At 51.6% G+C, this 27,044-nt stretch overlaps 2 protein-coding genes across 4 annotated transcripts in view; one reads left to right on the plus strand and one right to left on the minus strand.

The window, feature by feature from the left end:
• The first annotated feature begins 10,371 nt into the window (after positions 1 to 10,371).
• Positions 10,372 to 21,488, plus strand: FOXN4 (forkhead box N4). Its single transcript, XM_066609912.1, has 9 exons — positions 10,372 to 10,457; positions 17,396 to 17,562; positions 17,672 to 17,787; positions 17,879 to 18,010; positions 18,190 to 18,317; positions 18,977 to 19,073; positions 19,256 to 19,463; positions 20,338 to 20,712; positions 21,247 to 21,488. Exons 1-9 carry the CDS (start codon positions 10,372 to 10,374, stop codon positions 21,486 to 21,488), a joined length of 1,551 nt encoding a protein of 516 aa, XP_066466009.1.
• A 3,167-nt stretch (positions 21,489 to 24,655) lies between these two features.
• The window catches only part of ACACB (acetyl-CoA carboxylase beta), a 50,619-nt gene continuing 48,230 nt past the window's right edge, over positions 24,656 to 27,044 (minus strand). For all 3 annotated transcript variants that reach the window (XM_066609908.1, XM_066609907.1, XM_066609909.1), the window contains 2 exons: positions 26,678 to 26,814; positions 24,656 to 25,992 (listed from right to left, as the gene is read on the minus strand). In XM_066609908.1, coding sequence (XP_066466005.1) covers positions 25,866 to 25,992; positions 26,678 to 26,814 — 264 coding nt within the window. In that variant the 3' untranslated portion in view covers positions 24,656 to 25,865. The remainder of the gene's footprint in view (positions 25,993 to 26,677; positions 26,815 to 27,044) is intronic.

Below are 27,044 nucleotides of genomic sequence, written 5' to 3' on the forward strand. Positions count from 1 at the left end.
TTGGGGGAACAAAGGAGACAACCAAGATTAAGGCCTTTGCAAGACTGCTGTACCTTCCCCCGCAATCTTGTGAATAACTCTATCGTTGTCAGTTTCTAGACTACCAATAAGAAACGGCCATCAGCAGAGCCAGTTCTCTTGGTTGTCGAACCAACCAACCATCCCATCCCACAGTCACTTAAGGAGAATGGAAATGTTTTGATCCTTGTTGCAATCTCGGTCCCTTAAGGAAGAAAACCTGATTGGGGAAGGGATTCTTTGACTTCTGCAAACCTTATCATACGACAATCTTCCAGATATTAGGGAAGGGCCCGAGAGGAGTCCACCAATTTTTGTTTCCTGTGTCTACGCAGCCCTGAAACTGCATTGAAACTGGCTCCCACTTTCCATCAGCCAAGCCACACCTGCAAGAAAACCTCTTCACTCCATCTTTAGATTTCAGAAGCTGCAGACTCTTAGGGCTCCTATGAAATACACCCCCCCATCTTTTTGTTTACCATCTTCCTGATGAAGACTTCTGCAAAACTCAAAAGCCTACTCTGATATTTTGCTACTTTTCAGCTGATCCTAATAAAGGCCTTCGAATTATGCATTTTTTCTTTTTTTTAAATTATAATTTTATTTTCAAACACCAAAAATTAACAAGTACAAGCTCAGAAATAGAAATTAAATAAAAGTAGAAATAAAAATGAAAACGGGTATTGAAAGCTGTGTGGCAAGTATCGACATTTCTTTGTTCTACAAGATCATATAACATATTAGGTATCTTATCTTAGTTTAACCCCTGGGGGCTGGGAGATAAGAATAGGCCCTCAGTTTGGCTGTACTTGTCGTAAGAGGCGACTAAACAGCCACTGGGTAGATGGGACTCGTCAGCCTGGGAAGGCAGCTCATCTGAGAGAAGGAAAACTCTGATCCCAAACCTCCACTGCCTTGTGGCTACATCCAGTTATGGAAAAAGCTTCAGGAGTCAACCTCGAGGCAAAATCCGGAGCCGGAGTCCCTGAGGCAGTTCATCGCTGAACACAGCCACGTTCTGGCAACTCCTGCGACGCCGCTGGAACCAACCGTATTGGCCTCTGCCTTTCCATTGGACCATTTCAGCGACGTGGAGAGGGGGATTTGCTGCATGGGAAACAGTCTATCCTCCATATCTACTTTACCCAGGCTTCACACACTGGAAAGGACACTCTGTTCCAGAACCACCATTCAGAGCGCGATACCATGGTCTTCCGAGACTGGAGGATGCCAAAAAATAAATAAATCTTAGTTTATTGGTTATGTCTAAAATACATTTTCAGCAACAGAAAAAAAATGTGTCTCTATATCAATTATTTACTAATCAAATCCATAATTCACTAGACCAATTTTCCCCATTGCATGCAGGAAGTCCAGGAATGGTTTCCAATTGTTGATAAAAATCTTTATTGACTTCTCTTTAAGGTAAATCATAAGTTTGGCCATTTCAGCTAAATTCAGTATCTTTACGCACCACTCTTCACCTGAAGGTATCTCTGGAACCTTCCAATACTTCACGTACGGTATTCTTGCCAGCATCATATATAGAAACATAGTTGAATTATGCATTTTTTCCAAGTAAACGCATTTCAAGCAAATCAACTGGGAGGCCAGAGATGGAAACAAAACAGAAAAAAGGGCAAGAAGCAGCAAAATCACTGCTGGGAAGTTCTCCTGCAGAAGGCCCACTAGAATAGGAAGGAACTACCCAGCTCTTGCACAACCTCTATCTATTCATTCAATGGGCAGCACTCTGCTGGAGAACATCCTAGATGACTGTTCCCATTGTGTATTATTTAACTGCAGAACTATAGAGCCCAATTAAAAATAATGAGGCCTGTCTCCATCTGCCCGGCTCGGTTAGCGATAATGGAGGCTGATAGCTCCTGGAATAGATTCATTTTTCTCTGATAGGTGCACCGGGGCAGGGGTCTTGGCTGGGGTCAGTAGCATAGACTTGGTCACAAAACACGGGTCATTCAAGCTTAAGGAGGCCTTCAGGAACCCACTTATTAAATAAGGAAGTAGGAAGTATGAATACAAAAACGTGAATAAACTCCCCTCCCCCCCCCACTGTTGCACACATTTCAGCTGCGTTTTGCTATATGGTCATTCACTAAATAATTCCTTCTGGAAAAATATCTCAACTGGCAGAGAGATGAGTGGAAAAAATCTATCTGTCACCTCTGATTTGGAAGGGGAGGGAAATATCGAACATCTCTATCGTCGTCCAGAGGATTTGGAGAGTTATGGAAAGAGCAGTGTTTTTTTCCAATTGGGGTAAAACTTTATTAAGAAGATTTGACCTTGATTGCATTAAGGACAGGCTGGTAAGAAATGACTGCCTCAGTATGAACCTGACAGTCTTCCCGTCATTCCTTCTTCTATTGAGGTCTTAAAATCCCATGAGATTCGCTAGCCGCAGATTGCAATGAGCCAGGGCCTCTCTCTAAGTGACAGCCAGGCAGGATGGCCCAGCGGACTGCCGACATAACTGTCTTGGCTCTGGCAAAGGATACGGCTTTTTGGGTGTGATTGCAAGGAGGACTTGACCTTGGCCCACTGGAGATGACCAGCTCTCGATTTAATGTGGCGCATCACCGCGGTGTGGGCCCTTCACATGTTGAGACACCAGACAAGAGCTGTCATTTGAAATGAGTAATCTATCCTGAGATGAGTGGGAAAGACAGAGCACAGCTTCCCCTCTATTGAGCATGAATGGCAACTGCTGTTTGGTTGTTGTGGTTGTTTTAAGCCCTGGATGGAGTTTGCAGCTTCTTGTCCACAAGTCACACACCAGCATCTCTTTGCTTAGGTGACTATGGCACAACCAGACTCCACCCCCTTTTGTCTCCCCCAGAAAGAACTTCGTTTTTGACCCACTAATATCCTTTCTCGTGTCTAATGATGTTCTTGAGAGGTGCTGCCAAAGGTATCCTGGTGTTACCAGGATTGGGTATTGTGCCCACGCCTGACACTAGAAACAGGCCTGGAGGCAAAGAGAAAAGTGGTTTAACAACCGTGATAAAGAGCCCATGAAACTCCTGCGCTGGGAGCCTCCATCAGGACCCTCAAGAACCTCTGAGAGGAGGGACCAGGGTGGAAGGGCATTCCTCATCTTGATCATGAGTGAAGACCAAGACTGTGCTTCAGTTGGCAGGTTCCAGAAGAAGCAGAAGATGAGACAGGATTTGATCTAGCAAAGACTGGAATGAAGACAAGAATGAAACCAGCAACTCATATGTTTGGCGCACCAGTGCAGCTGACTGATTGATCACAGGCCACAGCAGTGGCTATAGCACAATGGCACACCTTGTTGAATTGGTTGCCATTGATTCACAGAGTTATGTGCTGTGATCCATAAAGAACTAAACACACACACAACTCAACAGGCAGTTTAAAAATTCTTCCTCAATCCCTTCTGATTAAAGAAGAAAAATAAATTTTGTGTGTAGACAAAGGGGGGAAAAAAAAGACACCTTGGAACTCAACAGATCTTTCCTGTGTCCTTATGATTCCTGTTTTGTTCACCAGTTCAGCAACTCAGGGCACCTCTCAAGCGATTCCGCTGGTCACCCGGTCCTGTGGAAGACAGAGAAGGAGCTGACACTCCTATGATACAGTCACCCAGGAAAAAAGATCTACGATGACACGCTTACATGAGTTTGGCCTTGTAGGTCACTGGACAAATCTCCCCAAACGGAACTGTTGACAGTTCTTCGCAGGGTTTCCCCCCAGGAACCAGAAGGTTAATTGACCGTTCCCCCCAAACCATGAAGTGCTTTTGAAAATGTTAGTTTTAAATCACGGGGCACAGACTCCCTCTCGGAGCTCGTGCATTCAGACCTTGTTTCTACTAATTACCGATGTGACCCATTTTGGACAGGGAAGGTGAAAAAAAAAAAAGTTTAATTGGATTTCTGAGTCATGTCAACACGGAGCAGAAACAACCGGGGCTGGTGACAACGTTTGGGGCACATCAAGTCGAGGTGAGACTGGCAGGGAAAGTACCCCTTCCTCCAAACGGTTTAATAGGACGTTCTCTCTCAGTTGTGCCAGTTGGATCCATTCATGTTCAGAAGTGCACTAACTGGGCTGTGACAGGCTATATAGAACCAGAAACTGGTAAACACCATCACACACCAAATGTGCACCTGAACACAACGGTTCACACCAAAAACTCCCCTTGTATCACCATCTTTTGTCCCAGCAATACTCCAAACAGAGTAACCTGTACTGGTTCTTATTTAAACAAAACGGTCTCTCCTTAAACACAGTTAAAAAAAAATTGAATCAATAAAACTACAGGCATGTATCTGCCTGCCAGTCTGTAACATGAGCTGTTACATAAACACTTTCTGCCAACTCAAACCTCGTCACTGACAAAAAATCAACAACGCGCCCACAGATCAAGAGCAGCACAAGGGCCGGGCAACCTGCCCCCAAAGCTACTTGCAGAGAGGCCCCAAATCAACAAGCCCCCAAATATACAATGTCATATTGAACATACAACGTTGTCTGGTTTTCCAACACTCCGTCGGGATCCACCTGAGTTTGCCAGACTTTAAAAAAAGAGATCTAGAAAAAAATAATAACGTTTTATTTATTTATTTATTTATAATAACCAGAGAAAGACCCTCAAACATTCCTCTCCCTAAATTTACACCTGCTTGCAAACTGCAGGAACAGAGAGCTCTTTGCAGGGTAATTAGCGGCCACAGCGTCTGATTTTCGAACAGCCTCAGGGCTTGGGGCAATTAATTATCTGATCTATCATCACCCTTTGGGGACCCACCAAATATCAAGCCGCAACCCACCTGTGGGTCCCAGCTTACAGTTTGGGAGCCACTGATTTGTGGGATAAATTAAAAGTGCTTCCTCCTCTCTTTTTTTATGGTAATGATGTAACTGCAGGCTGCTTTGAGAAATTGGTACTGAAAAGATTATGATCATTTTTTGAAGACTGACAGAAACATCAGAAGTTGCCTTGTATCGAATAAGTCTGGTGGGCTCCCTCACTTAGTCCTGCTGACAATGAATGGGAAACTCTCCTAAGTTTGAGGCAGGAATCTCTTGGCTGCTGTTCCTGGAGGTGCTGCCGGGAACTGGACCTGTGGCCTTCTGGAGAGCAGGCACTCTGTCTGTTCCTGGGCTATAGCCCCTCCTACAGATTGCTACCGGACCAGCTCAAGACCTCCTGCCACCTGCGGCAGCAGGTCAAACGTGTCCCTCCTTACCTGGTGATGCCCCAGCCTTCGCTCCTCTTGCTCCCTAGAAAAGAGCAGAAAGGGAAGGGTGGAGGAGAGGAGACATTCTAGCCTACCACTCTCCTATCCACCCTCTCTTTCTTTTTCAATCCAGTGAAGAGGAGGAACTGTGGAAGTGGGTCCCCCTGGCCAATTTATTGCCTGAGGCAACTGTCTTGGGGGTGCAATTCTAGCCCCTTATGTCAGTGCTTTCCAGTGCGTTCCAGCACTGACATAAGGGCAATGCAGCTCTGAGGTAAGGGAACAAACACCCCCTTACTTTGAGGAGGCCTCCATGAGAGATGCCCAACTGCAGGATGCAGCACATGGCCCTTTGGCACTGCTAGGCCAGTGCTGGAAAGCACTGACATAAGGGGTTAGGATTGTGCCCTTAGATGTCCTCATGGATGGACTAGCCCTAGATAGATAGATAGATAGATAGATAGATAGATAGATAGATAGATAGATAGATAGATAGATAGATAGATAGATAGATAGATAGATAGATAGATCATGTTAGTTGGCAACCTTCAGTCTCGAAAGACTCTGGTATCGTGCTCTGAAAGGTGGTTCTGGAACACCGTCTATTGTGGCTGAAAAGGCCGATTTGGGAGTGACAATCCCTTCCACACAGGGAGCAAGTGCAGTCTGTCCCTGGTCTGTCTCCCTGGCTATGGGCCTTCCTTCTTTGCCTCTTTGCCTCAGACTGTTGGCCAAGTGTCTCTTCAAACTGGGAAAGGCCATGCTGCACAGCCTGCCTCCAAGCAGAACGCTCAGAGGCCAGGGCTTCCCACCTGTTGAGGTCCACTCCTAAGGCCTTCAGATCCCTCTTGCAGATGTCCTTGTATCGCAGCTGTGGTCTACCTGTAGGGCGCTTTCCTTGCACGAGTTCTCCACAGAGGAGATCCTTTGAGATCCGGCCATCATCCATTCTCACAACATGACCGAGCCAACGCAGGCATCTCTGTTTCAGCAGTGCATACACGCTAGGGATTCCAGCACATTCCAGGACTGTGTTGTTTGGAACTTTGTCCTGCCAGGTGATGCCAAGAATGCGTCGGAGGCATGTGGAAAGCGTTCAGTTTCCTCTCCTCGCTGCAGTACAGAAGTACAGAAGTACAGAAGTACAGAAGTACAGACAGACAGACAGACAGACAGACAGACAGACAGACAGACAGATAGATAGATAGATAGATAGATAGATAGATAGATAGATAGATAGATAGATAGATAGAGGGAGGGAGGGAGGGAGGGAGGGAGGGAGGGAGGGAGGGAGGGAGGGAGGGAATAGTCTATTTTATGAAGTACACAGAGAAGAATATACTACATATATACTACATATATTGCTGCTCGTTGACACACCTTTAAATAACAGGTAAAGGTCTAGAAATGCTGTCAAGTTAAAGAGGTGCTGAAGTAGAACTAGTCAGGCACTAGGACCTTCCTTTGTCCCTCCCCTCCCCTGGTGTTTTGGGAAGGCCTTTTTGTCCGTTATACCCCTGCATATAATCAGTGGCTGTGCCTATTGTCAGCTCCCGATCCACCATCTGTAGGCTCTCAAGGGAGCAGACCTGCTAAAAGCCTGATCCCTGTGGGATTAATTGGCAATTTCACGCCAAATGATTTTAACTACAATTTGTTACACTGATAACAGTATTATAGACACAAATTACAAGCATTTTTTGTGCACCGGAGAAAAGAGGCTGGACTTGGGAAGCTGAGGGCATTTAATTCGAGGTTACGTCTGTTTCAGTTTAGATAGAAGACCCAAAACAGGATTTAGGAACACAAATGGCGGGGGGGGGGGGGAGAGAGAGAGAGAAAAAGTTCCCCAGTGAATGAAATGGCCACCAAACATCTCGAGGAAAAGTTTAGAAGTTGCAACTGTGCGTTCGTTTAAGAATATCAGCAAAGTCCCTGATATTGTCTCTCATCTTAAACTCTTAGAGCACAATCTTAGGCCCGTCTACTCAGAAGTAGGCCCCACTGCGCTCCAGGAGGTTTAGGGTGCAATCCTAACCCACTTTCCAGCACTGACATCAGGGGAATGCAGCTCCAACGTAAGAGAACAAACATTCCCTTATTCTGAGGGGGCCTCTGTGAGTGACACCCAACTACAGGATGCAGCACACGTCCCTTTGGTACTGCTGTGCCAGTGCTGGAAAGCGGGTTAGGATTTGGGCCTTACTCTCCGGGAAGTGCGTATAGGACTGCAGCCTTAGGGTCCAATCCTATCCAACTTTCCAGGGCCGATGCAGCCGTGCCAATGGGGTGTCAGAGGCCTCCTCAGTGTAAGGGCCCATTCATTTCCATGGCACTGGAAAGTTGGCGAGGACTGGGCCCTTAGTTGTGCTAGTTCTTGACCTACTGGGCAACGCCAGCCTGATGTTATCAGGGCCCGATTTCTTCAATTCCAGCTTTACAAGATGAATGCACTGCGTTGGCTGAGAGGCAAAGACACACTTGGCATGGCGCCCTGATACCAGTGTAACACAGGAACGACGCCAACTGGCTGGGGTGGGGTCGGTCCTCCTGCTCCTCTACCGTCATCTGCACAAAAGAAGAAAGTGAAAGGACAGGGCAGGTTGAACAGCAGACCCTGGTTTCTGGGCTTGGCTTTGGCTTAGATGCAGTAAGGCGTACACACAACCACAACCCTTGTAGCTCAGGACAGTGCGGAAGGTGGGAGAAGGCATATTGCAGTCTACCGGTGGGCCAGTCGCACTGGGCGATTGTGGGTTCTTGCCATGAGTGCTGCCCAGCAATGGAGAGAGACAGGACTTGGGCTGAGCTGTGGTTGGCTGAACGGCCACGGCAAAGCCAATAGGCCAACACAGCCCATTTTGCCCAAGTTGGCTGCAAGATGGTGGCTCACGACAACCCTGCAGTGTCGTTTGAAATGTGCAGTGTGACCTGGGAGAAGCTCAGCTCCTGCTATGCTGCTGCTTTTTTGGGGGGGGGGCTACTTCTTTTATTGCTGCTGCTTGATTACCTCACTCTTGTTTTAGTCCTGCCCTTGGTTTGGGTGCAGAAGATTGTAGGGTTGTCTTAAAGGGCTGTTCTGGGCACTTGATGCTGGGTGCCTTGAGTGGCCTGGCTAGCCCCAGGGGTGGGGGGGGGGCTTCACTCTGCCCCCTCCCTCCCCAGACTCTGCCTCTTGGGCAGGGCAGGGGCTCACCTGGGGGCAACCTGGAGGGGGAATGCAGCCTGGGGGGCAACCTGCGGAACAAATGCAACCTGGGGGCACCTACTGAGCCCCCCCCCCAGAAAGCCAGCTGGGGTGGCGCTGGGCCCCCTGCGCCTCTTGCCCACTGGGGCGAGGCCAGCAGCGGAGGGGCAGCACCCCGAGAAGAGGGCCAGGGAGGGGGCTGGGTGCCCCCCCGGGGGGCCTCCTCCGCAGGGTGGGTGCCCGCAGCTGTTCCTGGCCGGGCTCCACTGCGCACTGGCTCCCAGCCAGGCCGGGCAGGAGGGAGCGCTGGGGCCGGTCCCGGGCTGGACAGCGCCTCCCTTTCGCGGGCGCTTTCCCGCCGCGCAGGGCGAGGAGCGGCGGGCCCCGCGGCGGGCCAGGCGAGGGAGGCGGGCAGGGCTGCTCTGCGGGCCCCGGAGGAGAGCTGCGCTTCGCGCCTGGGGGCTCCAGGGTGCTCCTCCTGCAGCTGCCCCCCTCTGGCAGCAGGCTCGGGGGCCCTGTGCTCAGGGTCGCGCCCCCTCCCGCAGATTCGTGCCCCCCCCGCAGCCCCTCCGGACGCTTCTCGCCCTCCAAGCCCCCCCCCCGGAGGAGGACCCAGCCCCGAGGCTGCTAAGCGCGATTGCAGGCTCCTCGCGGGCAGGGACTGCGCTTTTCCCCGGCTGACGGCGCCTGAGAGATCGCGAGCCCCGCGGCTGAGCGCAGGGGGACCAGCGCCTCCCCAGCTGGCTTCCTGGGGGGGGGGGACGACTCAGTAGGTGCCCCCAGGTTACATTTGTCCCCCAGGTTGCCCCCCAGGCTGCATTTGCCTCCCAAGTTGCCCCCCCCGTTGCATTCCCCCTCCAGGTTGCCCCCAGGTTGCCCCCCCAGTAAGTGCCCCCCCCGGTTGCAATTTCCTGCAAGCAGCGATCGCGCTTCCCTGGCCCGGGGATGGGGCGGGGGCTCGGGCTGTGCAGCCCCCCCGCTGGGGGTTTGCAAGCCAAGAGCAGGCCCTGACACCCCTCCCCCCGCCAGACAGGGGGAGGCTGAGCGAGCCCCCCCCCCCGCTGAAGAGCGACCTGGGGGTTGCAAAGAAAGCCTTGGGGGACGTGTTGCACTTGCAGGGGCGATGCCAGCTCCTCCCCCTGGCCCTCCCCAGGAAAGCCCCTTCCTCCTCCTGCCCCTCAGTGCGCATGCTCCAGGCTGGACAGCTCCGGAGAGGGAAATTTAAAAACGGTTCGCAGGGAGCCCGATCGCAGCCGCCGCCGAGTCTCCTCCGCCGCCGGCCCTCCAGGTACCAGCTGCCCGCAGGGCTTGCAGCAGCCCCGGGCACCCTCCTCCCTGCAGGGGAGAGGGGAGACGGGTGGGCAGGGGGCTGCAAGAGATGGGGTGGGGGCTCCCCTCCACCAGCCTCCCCAGGGCTTGCAGCACCCCTTGGGCACCAGCCTGCCTGCCAGGGCCTTTGCGAAGCTCCCCAGGGTGTGCCCGGCGAGGGAGGGGTGGGTGGGCAGGCGACTGCTGGAGGATTAGGGTGGGGGCTCTCCTCTCCTCCCCCACCCTGCAGGGACTTTCCAGAGTGGGCATTCTCTGCCCATCACCCTCCGATGGAGCTTTGCCCAGCCACTTCTGGGAGGGGGTCTCCGTCCGTCCAAGGCTGCAGCCCAGGGGGTCGCCCTTCATCCACCGGGGACTTGGGTTGTCTTCTGACATCGGATCTGAGAACAGGGCCCATTTCTGTGGGAGCAAACCCCACTGGACAGAGCAGGGATTGCCTCCGAGTAAACGTGCCTAGGATTTCACTGAGCCTTGCACTGTGTTCACCGGGGGTTCCTCCCAGGTAGTGGTGCCTGCGATGGTGGCAGCCGTGTCCTTTACGGTTTCCGTGCTGAAGTGCTGGATAGCTACGCCACTTCATCCCCTGTGTCTTCTCTTTCCTCATAGGAAATGATAGAAAGTGAGATTTGCTCCATCATGTCCGGCCTCCTTAGGAATTCGGGGCAAAGCCACCACTCTTCTCCGCAGGAATACAGGTGAGACTTTTCCACCCCTTGGCAAACTGACCTGACACCCACCAGACCACAAAGGTCTTGTCTTTGACGACACAAAGATCAAAAAAAGGTGCCACCCAGCCCTTGCTTTAGAAAGTCTGATTTCCATAAGGTCATGCCAGGCTCCTAGTGGTTTGCAGCTAATGATTTACGTGCTGCACCTATTCATTGTTTCCTCCGGCATCTCAGCCCTGCCTTTCTGTCAAAAAACAGTGCTCAGAATGGCTCACAATATAATCCCAAAGGCACCCTAGAAAGACAAACATCCAGGAATCAGAAATAAAACCCCCAGAGCATAATTAAATCAGAGCACAGCGTTGCAACAGTTAAAAGCTTGCTGGTGTGCAGTATTTTCAGCAGCTGCAAGGAAGTCCTGGAAGGGCAGGCCCCAATTCCTCCTCCCTAGGGAGGGAATCCCATTGTGGTCAGTGGAAAGGACTCTCTCACCAGCCCCAACCAGTTGGGGGGGGGACACAGAAGAGCTTCCTCTGCAGGTCTCAAGAGGCAGGCAGGTTCATAGGGGAGAAGGCATCCATTTTCATCCCAGGGCCTTCCTCCAAAGAACTTGTCAGCATTAGCTTTGCGACACACCTGCGAGGCAGGTTCCTCGGAGAGATAGTGCCGTGCTTTGGGGTCTCACCTTCCCTGAGTCGGCCAGTAAGAAAGTGCTAAATCCAGATGGGGTGTAACACGTAGGAAGTCTGTATCATCTGGGCATCCCCTTTGAATATCTAGAGAGTGGCGAATGAAAGCCTGAGTGTGAATGGACTGCTATCAAGTCCAGCAGTATTGTGAGCAAAGCAACAGCGGCAGAACTCCTGCTCAGCCGGCCAGCTTTGGCCTGCTGCGTGTCTCTGCCGTCATTGTGACTAATTGTCCCCAAGACATCTTGTCTCCAAGACTGTGAGATCCAGGAAGCTGGGCTAGGCAGCCCCCTTCGGCCTGATCCAGCAGGGCTCTTCTGATGTTCTTGCGCTACGTCTTCTCACATGTTGCAAGGTTCCAGGCAATTCACGACCTCAGGGTCAGGCACCCCCCCTCCAACACCTTAAAAAGCAACACAAACGTTTTGTTGGTGAGGAGAGGGCAACCTTCAGGTCCCCCTTCAGCTGGAGGCTGTCACTCCCACATCCTCCTGGGCAGGTATTCTTTTGTTCACAGTGCAAAACATGGCCCTCCCGCCTCTCACTGCTCCACAAGCCACTTGTGAAGCTGCTGTGCACAGCTCTGTTTCACCCTGTTCAGTCCTGGTGCTTGTGCGAACTGGAGCCCACAGCAAAATGAACGCTGTAGGTGACCTGTGTGAGGTTAGTTTCATTGTGGACAAAAATTCTGAAATGCTTCCAAAGAGACCTGGCAGGGAAGAGGGTTGGGGGGGGGAATCATTTGTAATTCACACAGTGCAAGAGAAATAAAGAACATTTTAGATCAGAGATAAAAGCCTTTCACTGATGGAAGTGGAACTTACTTCTGAGTAAGCACGTTTAAGATGATACTCTGCTCTAGAATGAAGATCCGGCTTCTTCTGTCCTTCAAGAAAATCCTTCTGTTAATTCCTAAGCATGTTTTTTTTTCCCTACAAACACAGGTCTTGCTGTTCTTTTCCATTGTAGTTTTATTTTTCGAGGAACGCAGCCATTTAGCGCTGCAATTGTGTTTCCCAAACCGAACGGCATGACCTTCTTTTTCAATCCCGCAAAAATCGAGACTGTACCCCAAAGTGCAGGATGGCGTTTGTTCTACTCCATGAGAAAACACTTTGGATTATGTAAAAGCAAATCTTTCAGACTGACTGATTTTAGGAGGAGAATAGACCTGTCAAATGCGATCAGGCCTGTTTACCCTCCTTGCTGTCACCACAGCCAAGACTGGGACCTGCAGCCCAGAATGCTCCATGGGGGGGCATGAAATGGCCCCCAATTAGCAAGAGGGAGGCTGGGGTTGTGCTGCTGGAGCACTCTCTGTTTTTGAGGGGAGAGGCTTCGTCTGCACGCTGCGTGGTGGTGGTGGTGGGGGGGATGCCAGCAGCCCTGAAAAGGAAGAAAGAAGGATCTGGGAGGCAGGCCGAGGAGGGAAGCTCAGGTTGTGGCTGGCAGATTTGGAATGGGGCAGTGCTGGGCTTTGAGAAGAAGATCTAGCAAGAGTGATTTCCCCCCTCCCCCAAATAAGCCACTAGGACAGGACCAGTCATGAGTTAAAGCATCATAAATCCCAAACAGTGTGCAAGGGAGGGCACCAGGATGAGGTCTCTTGTCATCTGGTGTGCTCCCTGGGGCATTTGGTGGGCCGCTGTGAGATACAGGAAGCTGGACTAGATGGGCCTATGGCCTGATCCAGTGGGGCTGTTCTTATGTTCTTAACTACAATTCCCAGAATGCCTTGCAGGTCTCTTGTTATCTGGTGTGCTCCCTGGGGCATTTGGTGGGCCGCTGTGAGATACAGGAAGCTGGACTAGATGGGCCTATGGCCTGATCCAGTGGGGTTGTTCTTATGTTCTTATGTTCTTAAGGGCCCACTCCAGTGTTTGCAGGGGACTGCTTGTGTGTGTGGCAATGCCTGGCCAAATCAGGCTCTTGGCTGCTGCCACAGGATCTGCCAACCCTCCCACCCCCAGCCCCGCTCTGGTCTCTATCACAGGAGCAGGGAGATGCTGTGTGCGGGTGACCCCTGTGCTTGGACTTTTCAGTCACTCCCAGTGCAGCCCCCAAATCCCACCCTTAAGGGAGGCGATTTGCATCTCTGAAGCAATTAAGGGAGCGGGATTCTCCGCAGGGAGGTCACCCCCGACCACCATCACGTGGTAGCAGCACAGCTATTCCAGGGATGCAAAGAGCACCCAAGTTTAACTCATAAGCCGGTGCCTTTGACTGTCAGAGACTTGGAAAGCAACAGGTTTCAGTTGGTTTCTTTTTAAGGATTGTAGATTTTGATGTGGCAAGAACTGGACAGGTTTCCATGGAACTTGCAAGGGGGAGTCGAGTTTCTGGCTCCTGTTCCATCCAGCAGGGTGCGAAGGTGCTGCCCCAGCTGGAGTGAATAGCCAGTGGAGAGAGACTTCTGCTTGTTGGCTTGTGTGTGAGCCACACCTACGGATCCTTTGTAGGCACAAAACAGGCACCTTTGCCACTTGGCTAAGGGTCCCCAGATGAATGCAGCCATGGCTACTCAGGATCTATGCACAAGCTCCCTGTGGAGCTGGAAAGGTCAGTGCACAGGGTGGTATCTGGTTGCTTCTCCAGATACCAGAACTGGCTTGTGAGCCATTTGGGCTTTCTCCTCTCCTTCCAGGTGCTGCTGGGGTGGCATGGACCCAGCCATCTATGACAGATGCCCAGATTCTCTTGTTAAGGTGGATTTGCGAAGGCTAGAAATTGTTGGACTTCCCTCTTCCTCCTGATTTCAGCAAACACATATCTATACTAACTGCCTGCTTTAGCAACTTTGGGGAACAGCAGCCGAGGGGGCAAGCGTTAAAAGCCAGCAGAGATGCGATCACGGAAACCCTCTGCAAAACCACAAACCCCCGTCCTCTGTGCCTCTTGCGGGGGGGGGGGGTGTGCCAGTGAAGTTCACACAGCACTGCCATGGGTTGGCACTGCAGCCTGGTTCTATCACAAGAAAATCTCCCTTGATGAGCGAGGCCCTCTTTGCTTGGCCTCATGGAAAGCCACCCTCTCTCAGCGGCTCAAGAGGAGGAACAGTGGCACTTTCTTCAAAGGGAGTCTACCTTTTGCTCCTCTGCCTCCTTGGAGCTGACCAGGGATGATCAGGAAACTCAGGCTTCTGAAGGAGAGCGGTGAGGGGTGCGGGTGTCATTGTCAGGCTTCCTTCCTCTCCTGGAGTCTTTGCTGGGGAATGTCTCTCTCCCTCTGCATGTAAATAGCTGGAGTCACCAGCAGCCTTACAGAACTCCCTGCTTTGCAAAGCAAGCTATCTATAGCTCTGCCTCTTGTGTCTGATCAGGGGTTGAAACATTTTCTTGGAGGCCCTCTCCCCAGGCTCAGATCTCCACTCCTATCTGAAATTTCCTCTGTAGCTTTGGGCCAGTCATAGAATCACAGAATGTTAGAGTTGGCACACTGGCGGTCATCTAGTCCAGACCCTGCTCAGCACAGGAAACTACTACAGCATTCCTAACAGGTGGCCATCCAGCCTCTTGAAAACCTCCAGTGGGGGAGAGCCCAAAAGTGCACAAGGCAGGCTGTTCCAGTACCAGACAGTGGTTACAATTACAAGATTCTTCCTTAGGTCTAACCTATGGCTGAGTCCCTGTGGTTTCAAGCCATTTGTTCTGGTCCTGCCCTTGGGAGCCACAGAGAGTAACTTGTCCTCTTCTTCTGTATGATAGTCTTGCAGATGCCATATCTCCCTTTAGTCTCTCTTTCTCCAGCCTAAACTTACCAAGCTCCTGCTAATGCAGCCCAGCACTGTGTTCACTTTTTTTGCAGCCACATCACACTCAGCTTGTGATCGGCTAAGGCACCTAGACCCTTTTCACATTTTGTGAACCATCCTACATTTTGTTAACCACAAAACATTTTAACAATGGTTAACATTTTGTTAACCATTTTGTTTTGTGAACCACATTTTGTTAACCATTTTGTTAACCATCCTATAGGGTGTCCCTACACCCTACTGAAACGAGACTTCAGTATGTGTGTCTAAAATTACTTCATATCATTCCCCTGTTCAGCCTGCTTCAATTTCCCTCTCTTTCTCTGTTGTCTTTCCTGTGTTGAATCTTATATTGCAAATCCTTTGGGGCCTTTTATGCTCTGCAAAATGCCATGAAAGTTAGGGGGCTATAAATAAAGAATTGAAATCCTTCTACCCTGAGTCTTTGAGACAGGAAACCTCTCATACAAATCACTGGGGGGACAAAATGGCCAGATCAGTCATTCAACATAGTGGCATTTTTGCCGTTGGAAGAAAAAGCCCATTTGGCACCCCAGAATTCCCCAGGGGAGTCTCGCAGGGAACATCAGCCAGGAACAGAATTGATTTGCGAGCCTTTGGAGAAATGGAAATCATTCCAGGCCATCAGGCAAGGAGGGGTTGGTGGGCAAATCCAGCCAAAAGCCTGTTTTTCCACAGTGCAATTCTAATTTGGACTGGGAGCCTGTTTCTGGTTGAAAAGACCCACATGCTCTGCCCCACCTCAGTCGCAAGACGCAGGCGCAATATGGATATGCCCTTCTACGCTGTGCCGTCAGTCCTTCCACACTCAGAACCCTAGGAGTGAATGATGTGCTTCAAAGGACGGTCCTGATCAGGCACTCAGCACATTTTCAGAGCCGCGCACTCTTTGCGTGGTCCGTGGTCTCGGCCCAGGGCCCGTCTCGCCACACCGGCAACATTTCACAGCGTGCAGAGGACCGAGCTGCAGCCTTTCCCCACCAGCTGGGCACACGGCCAGGGAGGACTGACAACCGGGAGAGTCTTTTTTTTACTGGTGGTTTTTGTCCAGATTTCCAGCACTCAGGTGGTTTTGCAAAAAGCAGGCTCTGCTGCTGGAACACAGCAAAAGAGGAGGAGGAGGAGTGCCAGCCGGGCCTCTGCGGTGCTGCCAGTGGCTGGCAGTGGCTGAGGTGTGCGGTGGCTCCAGTTCCTGACAGGAGGCGTGTGCAGTGGGGCTGTGACCCCCCGCCCCCCTGACCCGGTTCATTGGTCGGGGAGGGCCGCCTTGCCTGGAGGAGCGGCCGGGGCCCAGGAGCGCCAGATGGCCCGGGCTGTGTGTCTACTGTCAGTCAGCCAGATTAATGGGAAGTTTGTAAGAAGGGGAAGAGGGGAGGCGGGAGAGGGGAAAACAATTAAGCCAAAATCCCAAAGACAAAGGGTGGCCACGTGCCGCTGGCCAACAGTCGCTGGTGCCCCACAATGGCTTATCGGCTTACAATGCGCAGGGCCAACTGTTGCGGCTACAGGGCCTGGCCCCGGGTTTTCAAATCATTTGGTGCTCCTGTTTACTCGCAGCCTGGCCAATGGCGGGGTGGGATGGGCAGTCACATGATGCCCTTTTTTCGGGCACGGAAACCTCCCTGGCCCTGCAAAATAGCTGAAGGGTTGTCACCCTGTTAATGTCAGTTATTGCACCTTAAATGCATGGAGAAGAGGAAGTGGAGCAAGAAACCTGGACGACTGGGAAAAAGAAAGGGTGCCCCCGGGGCAGACTGCGTGCCGGGAGGCCGGTGGGGCTTCTTGCAACCAGCCTTGCTGCTTTTGAAAACGCAAACACATTTTGCTTTATGTTAAGTTTGCAGATGAAAACAGTTGGGGAAAGATGGCTGAAGCAGTTGGGGGGAGGGAGGTGAACCCAAAGCATCGTGAACCAGCCTGGCTCCCTCGGGTGGGGGTGCAACAGCTCACCGTATATAGTGCTGAGCCACTGAAATGCAAGTAAAACACAAAGAAGGTGCTGGCACACATGTTGGCAACCTTCAGTCTCAAAAGACTCTGGTATCGCGCTCTGAATGGTGGTTCTGGAACAGCGTCTAGTGTGGCTGAAAAGGCCGATTCGGGAGTGACAATCCCTTCCACACCGGGAGCAAGTGCAGTCTGTCCCTGGTCCGTCTCCCTGGCTACGGGCCTTCCTTCTTTGCCTCTTAGCCTCAGACTGTTGGCCAAGTGTCTCTTCAAACTGGGAAAGGCCATGCTGCACAGCCTGCCTCCAAGCGGGCCGCTCAGAGGCCAGGGTTTCCCACCTGTTGAGGTCCACTCCTAAGGCCTTCAGATCCCTCTTGCAGATGTCCTTGTATCGCAGCTGTAGGGTGCTTTCGCTGCACGAGTTCTCCATAGAGGAGAACTGGCAACTTCCAGATTAATGCAATAAGGCCTGGCTTAGTTCCTTGAGCGAACGTGACCTTTATAGGAGTGCAACCTTGGAAGGTTCTGCTCAGCGCTGCTCCCCGTCTTGCCCACAGGCTCTTGGCGCCTGACCCTGCTTCGCAACTGAGTGCCGATGACCTGCCTGGTGACCTGCAGTCCCTCTCGTGGCTGACATCCGTGGACGTCCCTCGGTTGCAGCGGATGGCCAGTGAAAGGATGGATTTGGGCCTCGGCCCCCAGAATGCAGTGCTGCAGCAGACAGGTGAGGCATGCCGCAGAAGAGCCACAGTCTCTTCTCTATTCACGCCTGCCCCAGCTCTCACGTCACGATGTGCCTCTAACCGTCCGCTGTGCTCCTTTTTGGCACGCAGGGTCCATGCCCGGGAATATGCACCCTGCAGGGGGTCCCAGCGCAATGATCCACATCCAGGCCAGCCTGCCTCAAGGCCTTCTGGGACTGCACACAGTGTCGCAGCACGGAGCGAACGTAAGAACGTGCCTTTGGGGATCAGTGCTGCAAAGAGCGACGCTTTGGGGACTGTTCCACTGAGGTCTCTGTTTTCCTCCTTTGCCCCCAGATAAGCCAGTACGTGGCGGGCGGGCAGCTGTCTCCGAGCCTGCAGCAGCAGCAGCAGCAAGCCCCTCTTTTCCCGCCTCCCCCCCGCCACGCGCAGCAAGTGTTTGCCATCACACACACTGCGCAGCAACAGGTAACATGTTGGGCTTCCTGGACTGGTCATAGTGTTTGTGCACAGGTGCCTTCCCCCTCCCGATATTTTGCAGAAAGCTGTGCTGTTTCTCTCGGGGTGGGCAGGCATTTGGGGTCTTCTCCCACCGCAGAGTAGGACGCCCTGGCGTAGAGTACTGATGGTGTCTCTCTGGTCCTCAGTGTTCCCCGGCGACCATCTACAGCTCCTCCTACGGAACGCAGCCTCCCTATTCTCAGCCCCGCCTGGCACCCCACACTGCCCAAGAACTGCAGGCCAAACACTACCCTAAGCCCATCTACTCCTACAGGTGAGCAGCACAAATCATGGGGCATTTGAGGAAGGTGTGCTTCTCCCCAGCGCAATCTTTTCTACTTTCAGCCCCTAATAATTTATGTTCTCAAAGCGGCTACAGCTGTGCAGCTTGGAGCTCCCTTTTTGGCAACCCCCATACGTAAACAGAGCCATGGAGTGTAAGAGCTCTGCACTGTAGAAAGAAGTTGCCTTTTCAGACTACATGTGAATAAGTGACGCTCATGTACATGCGGGTAGGAAGTTGGGCTATGTCAGAATGCCAGATGCAAGGGAGGGCACCAGGATGCAGGTCTCTTGTTATCTGGTGTGCTCCCTGGGGCATTTGGCGGGCCGCTGTGAGATACAGGAAGCTGGGCTAGATGGGCCTATAGCCTGATCCAGTGGGGCTGTTCTTATGTAACCCCCATATGTAAACAGAGCCACGGAGTGTAAGAGCCCTGCACCGCAGAAAGAAGTTGTCTTTTCAGACTACGTGTGAAAAAGTGACGCTCATGTAAATGTGGGAGGGAAGTCGGGGGCTGATTGTTGTCCTGGGTGTCCAGAGCCAAGTCTGAGCTTTCCGTGCAAGGAGCGGAGTGAGGGGGGGGGGCTTTCTGTACCATACAGCTGCAGAAGGGGGAAGTGACTGACCTCCCTGCTGCTGCCTCCCCACAGCTGCTTGATTGCAATGGCACTGAAGAACAGCAAGACGGGCAGCCTCCCCGTCAGCGAGATCTACAGCTTCATGAAGGAGCACTTCCCCTACTTCAAGGTGAGACACCAGAGGCCTTTCCCTGATCCTGGCTTGCAGCTCTGTACAATTAAGTGTACAGTCAGTGCATGTGTCTGTAGCCCCACACTCTCTCCACCTGCCTGCATGGGAGCTGGTGGGGCAAAGCAAGGAGGTTTGTTGGTGTTAATGTACCCCCAAAATGTGCCTTCCCGCCCTTTCAGACGGCTCCTGACGGCTGGAAGAATTCTGTCCGCCACAACCTGTCCTTGAACAAGTGCTTTGAGAAGGTGGAGAATAAGGTGGGCGGCACATCCCGCAAGGGCTGCTTGTGGACACTGAACCCAGCAAAAATCAACAAGATGGAGGAAGAGATGCAGAAGTGGAAGAGGAAAGACCTGGCTGCCATTCACAGGAGCATGGCCAATCCAGGTGAGCTGGCAGGTACACCCGGGCGGGCCCTTTGAGGAAGGCGCCCACCTGCTAAACACTTCTGCAGCGACGCATGTCAAATTCGGGAGGAAGGGCCTTCTCTCCCCATAGGGTACCTCACTGGGCAGACAATCAAAATTTCACATAAGGGACAGCTCAGGCATAGCCGTGAAGTCATTTCATGTGTAACTTTGTGACTGAGTAGCTCAGGGGTGTCAAGCCCTTTTCCTACCCTGGGCCATCCTTTGGACAAGTTTCTGGAGGAAAAATCCATTACGGGGTACAAGCCATGATGTGTATGTGCAACCTCCTGATTTTAGAAATGGGCTATGTCAGAAGGCCAGATGCAAGGGAGGGCACCAGGATGAGGTCTCTTGTTATCTGGTGTGCTCCCTGGGGCATTTGGTGGGCCACTGTGAGATCCAGGAAGCTGGACTAGATGGGCCTATGGCCTGATCCAGTGGGGCTGTTCTTATGTTCTTATGTCCTCTGCTGAGGCAGGAATGTGAAGTCATTAAGCAGGTCATGACCAGAAATAAGCACTGTTTGTTTGTTCGTTTGTTTTTCACTTAAGAACTAAATAGCTGCAAATGGCAGAAGCGACAATATGCAAATCTTGATCATATTTTCAAGAGAGCTTAATTATCATGCAGGCCACCCTTTCAGCAGTGACACCTTAGCTCAGCAGCTGATGGTGGTGCGGGGAAAACTCAGGGGCAGGAGCTTCTAAAGGGCCACATGCAGCCCACAGAACTTATGTTTGACACCCCTGAAACAGCTCGTAAATTCTTGGCTCTACGCCTCCTCCTGCGCCCAGGAGCTTTATTCAGCCTTGGAAAGTCCAGCATACACGGACGGCTGTTTTATCTTGCAGAGGAGCTGGACAAGCTCATCACCGACAGACCTGAGAACTGCAGGCGGACAAGCAAGCAGGCAGACTCCGACATCCCCAAGCTGGGCCACGTGGCCACCACGCAGGGCCACAATGCGCAGCTGCAGCCCCAGCCCATCATGACGCTCTCCCTGCAGTCCATCCCCTTCCACCACCAAATCCAGACCCAGGCGTGCATGACTCCTGGCTCTCCAGCTCCTGCACAGACTCCTCCTCTCCATGCCCTGTGCAGTGTCCACCAGAGACCCCTCCCGCAGCACCCAATGAGCCGAGCACCCGACTTTCTCGGTGTGGCGACCGACATGAGCGCAGAGGTCGACGCCCTGGACCCCAGCATCATGGACTTTGCACTGCAAGGTAAGCGGGTGGGGCATGGACACTCAGACACAGGCGGAGGACGGGACGCCCTGGAAGGGAAACCTCTCCATCCTCAAGAGGCTGCCACTGCTGGGTGACGCTCAAATCTCTCTCAGGCCCTGTTCGTGGGCAGCCCACCGACTCCAGCACTGGCCAGCAGCTTCCCAGTTTTATACTGACCTGCAGGCAGCAACTGTGGTGGTGGAGACCCACCACCTGGGTAGTGAGCCGTCCCCTAAGGTAGTGGTCTCCAATCTTTGTCATGCCAGGACCCCTAAAAATAAATAATGAGACTGGGGACCCGCTAATGATCGCAGCCCTCCCTCCTGGACCTGATCTGCCCACCCCCTCCTGCCCCAATCCCCTCCACCTCTTGTGCCTTTGCAACACCCGTGTGAGTCAACCTGAGTAAGCTTTACACAGGACTGGCCAGCAGGTGTCCTTTTTCTTTTGCACCTGACGCTCCTAAGAGGTTGCAGGGTCGCGACCTGTTCAAACCGGTGATGGGTGTTTGCACTGCCATTCATTTTAAAGGGAACATCTGGGAAGAGATGAAGGATGAAAGTTTCAGCCTCGAAACGTTGGGTGCCTTCAGCAACTCCCCTCTCACGCTCTCCGACTGCGACCTCGCGCCTCCAGGCCTCACCCCTGCCTCCAGCGGCAGCGACCGCTCCATCCCAGACCTGCAAGTGACAGGGCTCTACGCCACGCTGGATCCCGTCTCGTCGGCCCAGTACATCAGTGCCCCTGGGACCAAGCCCATTGCCTTGCTCTGAGAGTGCCAGGACTCCCTCAGGCCTCTCAAAGGCCGGTATGAACTGGTGGCCATGCCATCTTCCTGTTTCCTCATCAGACCAATCAAGCAAAGACACTGGACAGCAGGATGCTGTGTACCTCTGAGGTCACTCAGTGAAAGGCTTGCAATGGTGAACCAGCCAGTAGAATACACAAAATACACACGTCCAAGACATACATTAAAAAAAAAATCCTAAAGAACTGCATACAAGAGATTCACAGATCCTATTGTGCTACGAAGGCAGTGAAATCTGCTGTTCCTTCAGCCATTTCTACCCAACGTTGCATATACACAACAGGAATCAAATGCGTACGCCTGTGGGCTGGGCAGAAATGGGTTGTTATACCCCTTGCCCTGCCCCCTCATGCAGTCCTGAAGGACCAAATGCTCCCTTACCTTCAATGCCATAAAATGCACGAGCTGAGGATTTCTTCTGTGCACCAACATGGACAAGAAATTGGGAAGCCTCTGCTGCACCCCCACAAGCTTTGAGAGAGCACTGGAGCCCCTACACAGGGAATGGATATGGAGGACTACCAGCTCTTTCTTACTGTGCTCCATATCCTTTAATTTATTGGAGTGCAAGGATGAAGACCAGCAGCAAAGTCCAGAGGGGCTAGAGGCCTATGGTCCAAGTATGGACCGGCTGGTTCAATATGTGAACATCCCCCAGCACCTTTCTAGAGTTGTCGTGGGCCCCGGCTGCAGGGTCGATCAAAGCCACAACTGGCAGACTTCTGCTCTTCAAGTCTAGCAATCCTGCCCCCCCCCTCACCTGTTCTAAGCCCTGTGCGTAGCTTTCTCCCAGTCCTGCTCAATAAGTGACATTTCTTTAGACTCCCTTTCCCCTTAACTCCCCGGTGCCTGGCAAAAAATGGGACCTTTACAGTGGGTAGGATGTTAGAATTTACAGGTTTACCTTAGACCTTATTCCACAGAAGGGGGAGTTTAGGTTCACTGCTCTAGGTTTGTATACTGTATAGGGTTTCTTATAAATAGGCAGTATTACTATTTGTACATTTTAATTTATATTTATTTTTATGGAGCAAAAAGGCGTTTGTGGAGGGAGCACTGACTTTTTTTTAAAAACAGCAGTAACTTTTTTTTTGCATTAATTTAATTATTCAGGACAGTAGCACACTCTTGTACGTTGATGGTACACAAGGGATTTTGTTTCAATGTGAATTTTTTTAAAAGGAAGCACTTTGGATACTTAGAGATGATGTTTTAAGTGAGAGACCAAATATTGCTGAACTTTCCTACGGCCAACACAAAAATGCTCTTTTCTGCAGTCTGCTCCAATGACCCACGGTATGCAGTAGGGTCTACTTCCAGGTAAGCATGCTCAGAACTGCAGACTTAAGTTTACAGTAACATAATTTTTTTAGAAACAGCACAACCACCAGCAGGACAAAAAACTGCAGAATGAACTTGAGATTTAAACTTACCATGTTAGTATCTAGGCTACTGGTACCCATAATGTAACTGTTATGTACTATTTATTATTTAGCACTGTGATTGGATAGAATTGTTATACGTGCATTCAACCTTCACAGAATGGTACCCACAACAATTTGGAACAAACATTTGCTCTCTGTTAAGAGGTAAGAATATGTTGGACGGAGAAAGGTCCTTTCTCCAGGGTTTATTATTTAGATCAGTGGTCCCCAAACAGTTGCACGCTGGTAGAGGCATTCCTGGCGCGGACGGAGCTTTCTGTTCTGCCCTTGGGCCTCCCCCTGTTGCACCAAAGAATGCTCTCAACCTTTGCGCTGGCCACATGCGCGTGCCCAGAAATCTGGGTGCAAAGCCTGCTGGGGCGACAGACCCTGGAAGCAGCTGACTGGCACTAAGGTCAGGCGATCTGCGGCGTGACAGGGAGACCTCCTCATGGAACAGTAAGCTCCATTCACCTGGGGGAAGATCACAGTCTGGCCCATGGGCCAGGGTTTGGCGCCCGTTGATTTAGATGGAGAGATCATGGCATCAAAGTGGAGCTCACATACTGACAGTAGATCAAGAACACATTCCAGGGCAATTCAGCCCCTTTCTATTGACTTCGTTATACCTCAGTGTCTTAAGATCATAAGAGCCCCACTGAATCAGGCCAAAGGCCCATTTAGTCCAGCTTCCTGTATCTCAGTGGCCCACCAGATGCCTCAGGGAGCACATCAGACAAGAGACCTGCATCCTGGTGCCACTGGCATGCTGAGGTCTTGTGCTAAGGAACAGCCAACTCCGCCTGCTCTTTTTGCCAAGGGAAAGTGAAAAGTCCTTGACTTTCCCAGCCATTGGTGAAAGTCACCTTTCAGCTGACTTTAGCCTTTGACAGCCTGAATTTGTGTGTGTTCATAAGAACAGCCCCACTGGATCAGGCCACAGGCCCATCTAGTCCAGCTTCCTGTATCTCACAGCGGCCCACCAAATGCCCCAGGGAGCACACCAGGGAGAGGTGTGCAGAGGTAAGTCGCCTCTGAATACAGAGGGATTCAGTATGCTTAGGCTTGAAGCCAGAATCCGAGGAAGGTGCATGGCTTGAGGCCAGGATCATGTTAGCAAAAACAGAACTTGCCGTGGGCGGTGGGGAGCAGGCCCAGGAGATGTCTGAGAAAAGTTCAGTGGGGGTCTGGGGAAGCCATCACACTGTGCCGCCACTGCAGAACACTCATCGGTATGGTGGCAAATGAGGCTGCAGCCTGAGGCCCCAGTGACCTGGGGAGTGGGTCTCACTGAAATCAGTGCGGTTTACTTCTAAGTAGACATGCCATAGGACTCCAGTGAAAGTTAACTTCCCCTCCCCCCCCAGGCCAGTTACAGAAATGTGTTGTTTCAGAAAGTCCCCTTGGAAAATACATGACATTGCTGATCATTTGATGTGGCTTACCCTAAGAATTTACTACTGTCGGTCGTTTTATGAAAATAAAAGCGCATTAACAACAAAGGTGGGTTCGTTTGAGAGAAGGCAGCACAAAGGCAGCGGGACCCAAAACACACATCAGTAGGGAAAAGCAATCCAAGGGCTGAGGGAGAGAAACGGCCTCATTGCAAGGAAGACTCGGCACAAGAGCTACACAGAGCGGGAGAAGACGGGGCTCACCAGGCCCCAGGACAGCTCACCAGTGCAAAGAATTAAGAGCCACAGGCTGGTTTCTGATGACTTACTGGTTTATTTGCAGCGGCTTGGGTGGCATCATGAGCCGTGGCTTGTGGAGGTGGGGAAGAACAGCCCCCCCCCCCGTGACAACACATGTGCTTAACGTCTTTACTATGAGAAAGAGCTAAAAATGTTTCTTTCCCTGAGCTCTTCCCTCTTGGAAGGAAGAAATTAGAACCATCTTTTCCCTTTACAATATTCTGTCCATTCTGCTGAGCGAACCAAGTGGTCTCAATGCGTTCCTGACCCACAGAGTTCCTCCCACATCTCGTTGCTTTCGTCCCCACAAAGGTTACTGCTCTGAAGGTGGGCAATATAATGCACCACAGATAGGCCTGGCGCTCTCCTGTTCCTTCAGTTCTTCCTCTCTTTGTCCTTCGCGCTCTTCCTAAAGAATCTGGGCATTAAATGCGTTGCGTGTTTGCAGTTCATTGGTCACGGCGCGCCCGACCTGAGAAATGGCTTCATCCCTGTAAAAATGGTCTTGGAAGTCCCCAGCTTGGGGCAACTTCTCCAGCCTGGTGGATCCATAATGGCAGCGTGGTGCAAAGTTAGGCACAGTTGTGAACCATGTAAGTGGAAGGTAGAAATGCGATACTGAGAAGGAATTCACAAGGCAGACAGGCTGCGGCAGAATCCCTGTGTTCTCGATACACAGCTGGGAAGGGTGATGGATGACACCTGAGCCATTCCTTTTATACCACAGTCATGGTAGCAACCAGGGTCGGAGACACCCACTTGCAGCGGGATCCGTTATAACACTGAGTCAAAATACTGGCCTGTTTAGTAGGGACTGACGGAAAAGTATGCTTAAGAAAAACTATCATTGTCATTTCCCCCAAGAAACCAAAAACTGGGATAGTTACATTTTTTTTAAAAAAAAAGAGGCTAAATTCTGTTGTGAAAACATTTTTCTTGGATGGTTTGCTGCTGTGCTGTAGGAACTGACAGTGGGGAATCCCTCCTTGCAGGTGAATTATGGTGTCATGCATATAAGTGCAGGAAGTGGTGTCTGTACGTGCATAAAAGGGCCTCTTCCGACAGAAGTTGTGCTGTGATGCTCTTGATCCACAGGCGTGCGCTCTTGCCGAAGGTGCTTTCTGTGACACAGCCTGGCCATGCCATTGGCAAGGAGGGGCTTTCTGCCCTTGAGGGCTTATCCCTGCGTGTTGGTCTCATCAAGAGGCTTGTGGTCTTCCCTGCTCAAGAGGAGGGCGGATTATCCATGGTTGCCAGGAGGTGAGCGACCTGGGCCCTCTGAGCACGGGTGAGGTGTTGGGTCATGTGGATGATGCAGTCCATGGCCACCTCCGGGTTTGCTTGAACCAAGCTGAAGGGAATGCAAGGAAAGGGGAAAAGAGACAAGGAAGCATCATTACTGGGACGTTGGAGCAGCTGCCACTATTCAAGATGTCAGACAAGATCACCAGAAAACAGTCGCTCGACGCTCAATACCTCTTTCAAATCAGACAGAGGGTGACAACAATACAGGAATGTAGGAAAACAGGGCAGAAGCTGGTCCATGTACCCAAGAGGGGATGGCTTATGCACCTCCAGGGTCATTTGCCCCCCTCCCCCGTCATCTGGTACCCAGAGATACCTTCAGCTTTTAGCTCTCTTGGCTAATAGCTAGAGGCGTTTGTTTCTGGTAAGTAAGACAGGATTACAGCCCGAGTCTTACTGAACCCAATGAGCTTACTTCTGAGTATAATAACACTGTTTTCAAACACTTCTACTCATAGCCCCTTCAAAATAATTTGTATTAAAGGTTGTTGGAGGGACTAGATTACGTCAAGCAGTCGCTCCTTTTGCCGCCAATCAACCTTCCTTGGATGTCACCACGTTCTGGTGCTTGGTAAACTGGGGGGATTGCTCTCCAGCCTTACAAATGCATTTCTGAATAGACTTGCACACAGACCCAGAGGATGCAAAGCTCATGTATCCAAAGGGCAAAAGAGGAGGCGCTTCCAAGAACACCTTCCAAGAACACCACCGCCTGCCTCCCGCCCACTCACTTCCGGATGTGCTTGAGGGCGTAGTCGCGCTTCAGGTACTGGATGTTTTCTCGGATGGCTGACTTGGTCCCCTCTTCCTCATGCAAGTGTTTCTCCAGCCACTGCACCACCACTTGGTTATTGTCCCAGAGGTAGCCCTGGAATGGAACAAGAAGGAGGACAAGCAGTTTTTAGGGGAGTCCAGAAAGGTTTGCAGGGGGCTTCGCTAAACAGGGGGCAGACGTGTGTCCCTCTTGTCTCACTTTCCTTTCCAAGGTTCTTGAAGTACAAAAAAAAAATAAAAAATGATAATTTTGCTGCTAGTAAAAATGGGACCTTCCACTTGGGGGTCCTTGACCTGAAGGCACTCAGGCGCTCAGATCCCAGC

Source organism: Tiliqua scincoides, chromosome 14 (genome assembly GCF_035046505.1).
Source record: "Tiliqua scincoides isolate rTilSci1 chromosome 14, rTilSci1.hap2, whole genome shotgun sequence".
Classification (NCBI taxonomy): Eukaryota; Metazoa; Chordata; class Lepidosauria; order Squamata; family Scincidae; genus Tiliqua; species Tiliqua scincoides.

Bases quoted from the DNA above. Each gene is read 5' to 3' on its own strand.
- FOXN4 (XM_066609912.1), top strand. From the start codon at position 10,372: ATGATAGAAAGTGAGATTTGCTCCATCATGTCCGGCCTCCTTAGGAAT. The intron at 10,458-17,395 runs GTGAGACTTTTC...TCTTGCCCACAG, and splicing joins TCTTCTCCGCAGGAATACAG to GCTCTTGGCGCCTGACCCTG. The intron at 19,464-20,337 runs GTGAGCTGGCAG...TTTATCTTGCAG, and splicing joins CAGGAGCATGGCCAATCCAG to AGGAGCTGGACAAGCTCATC.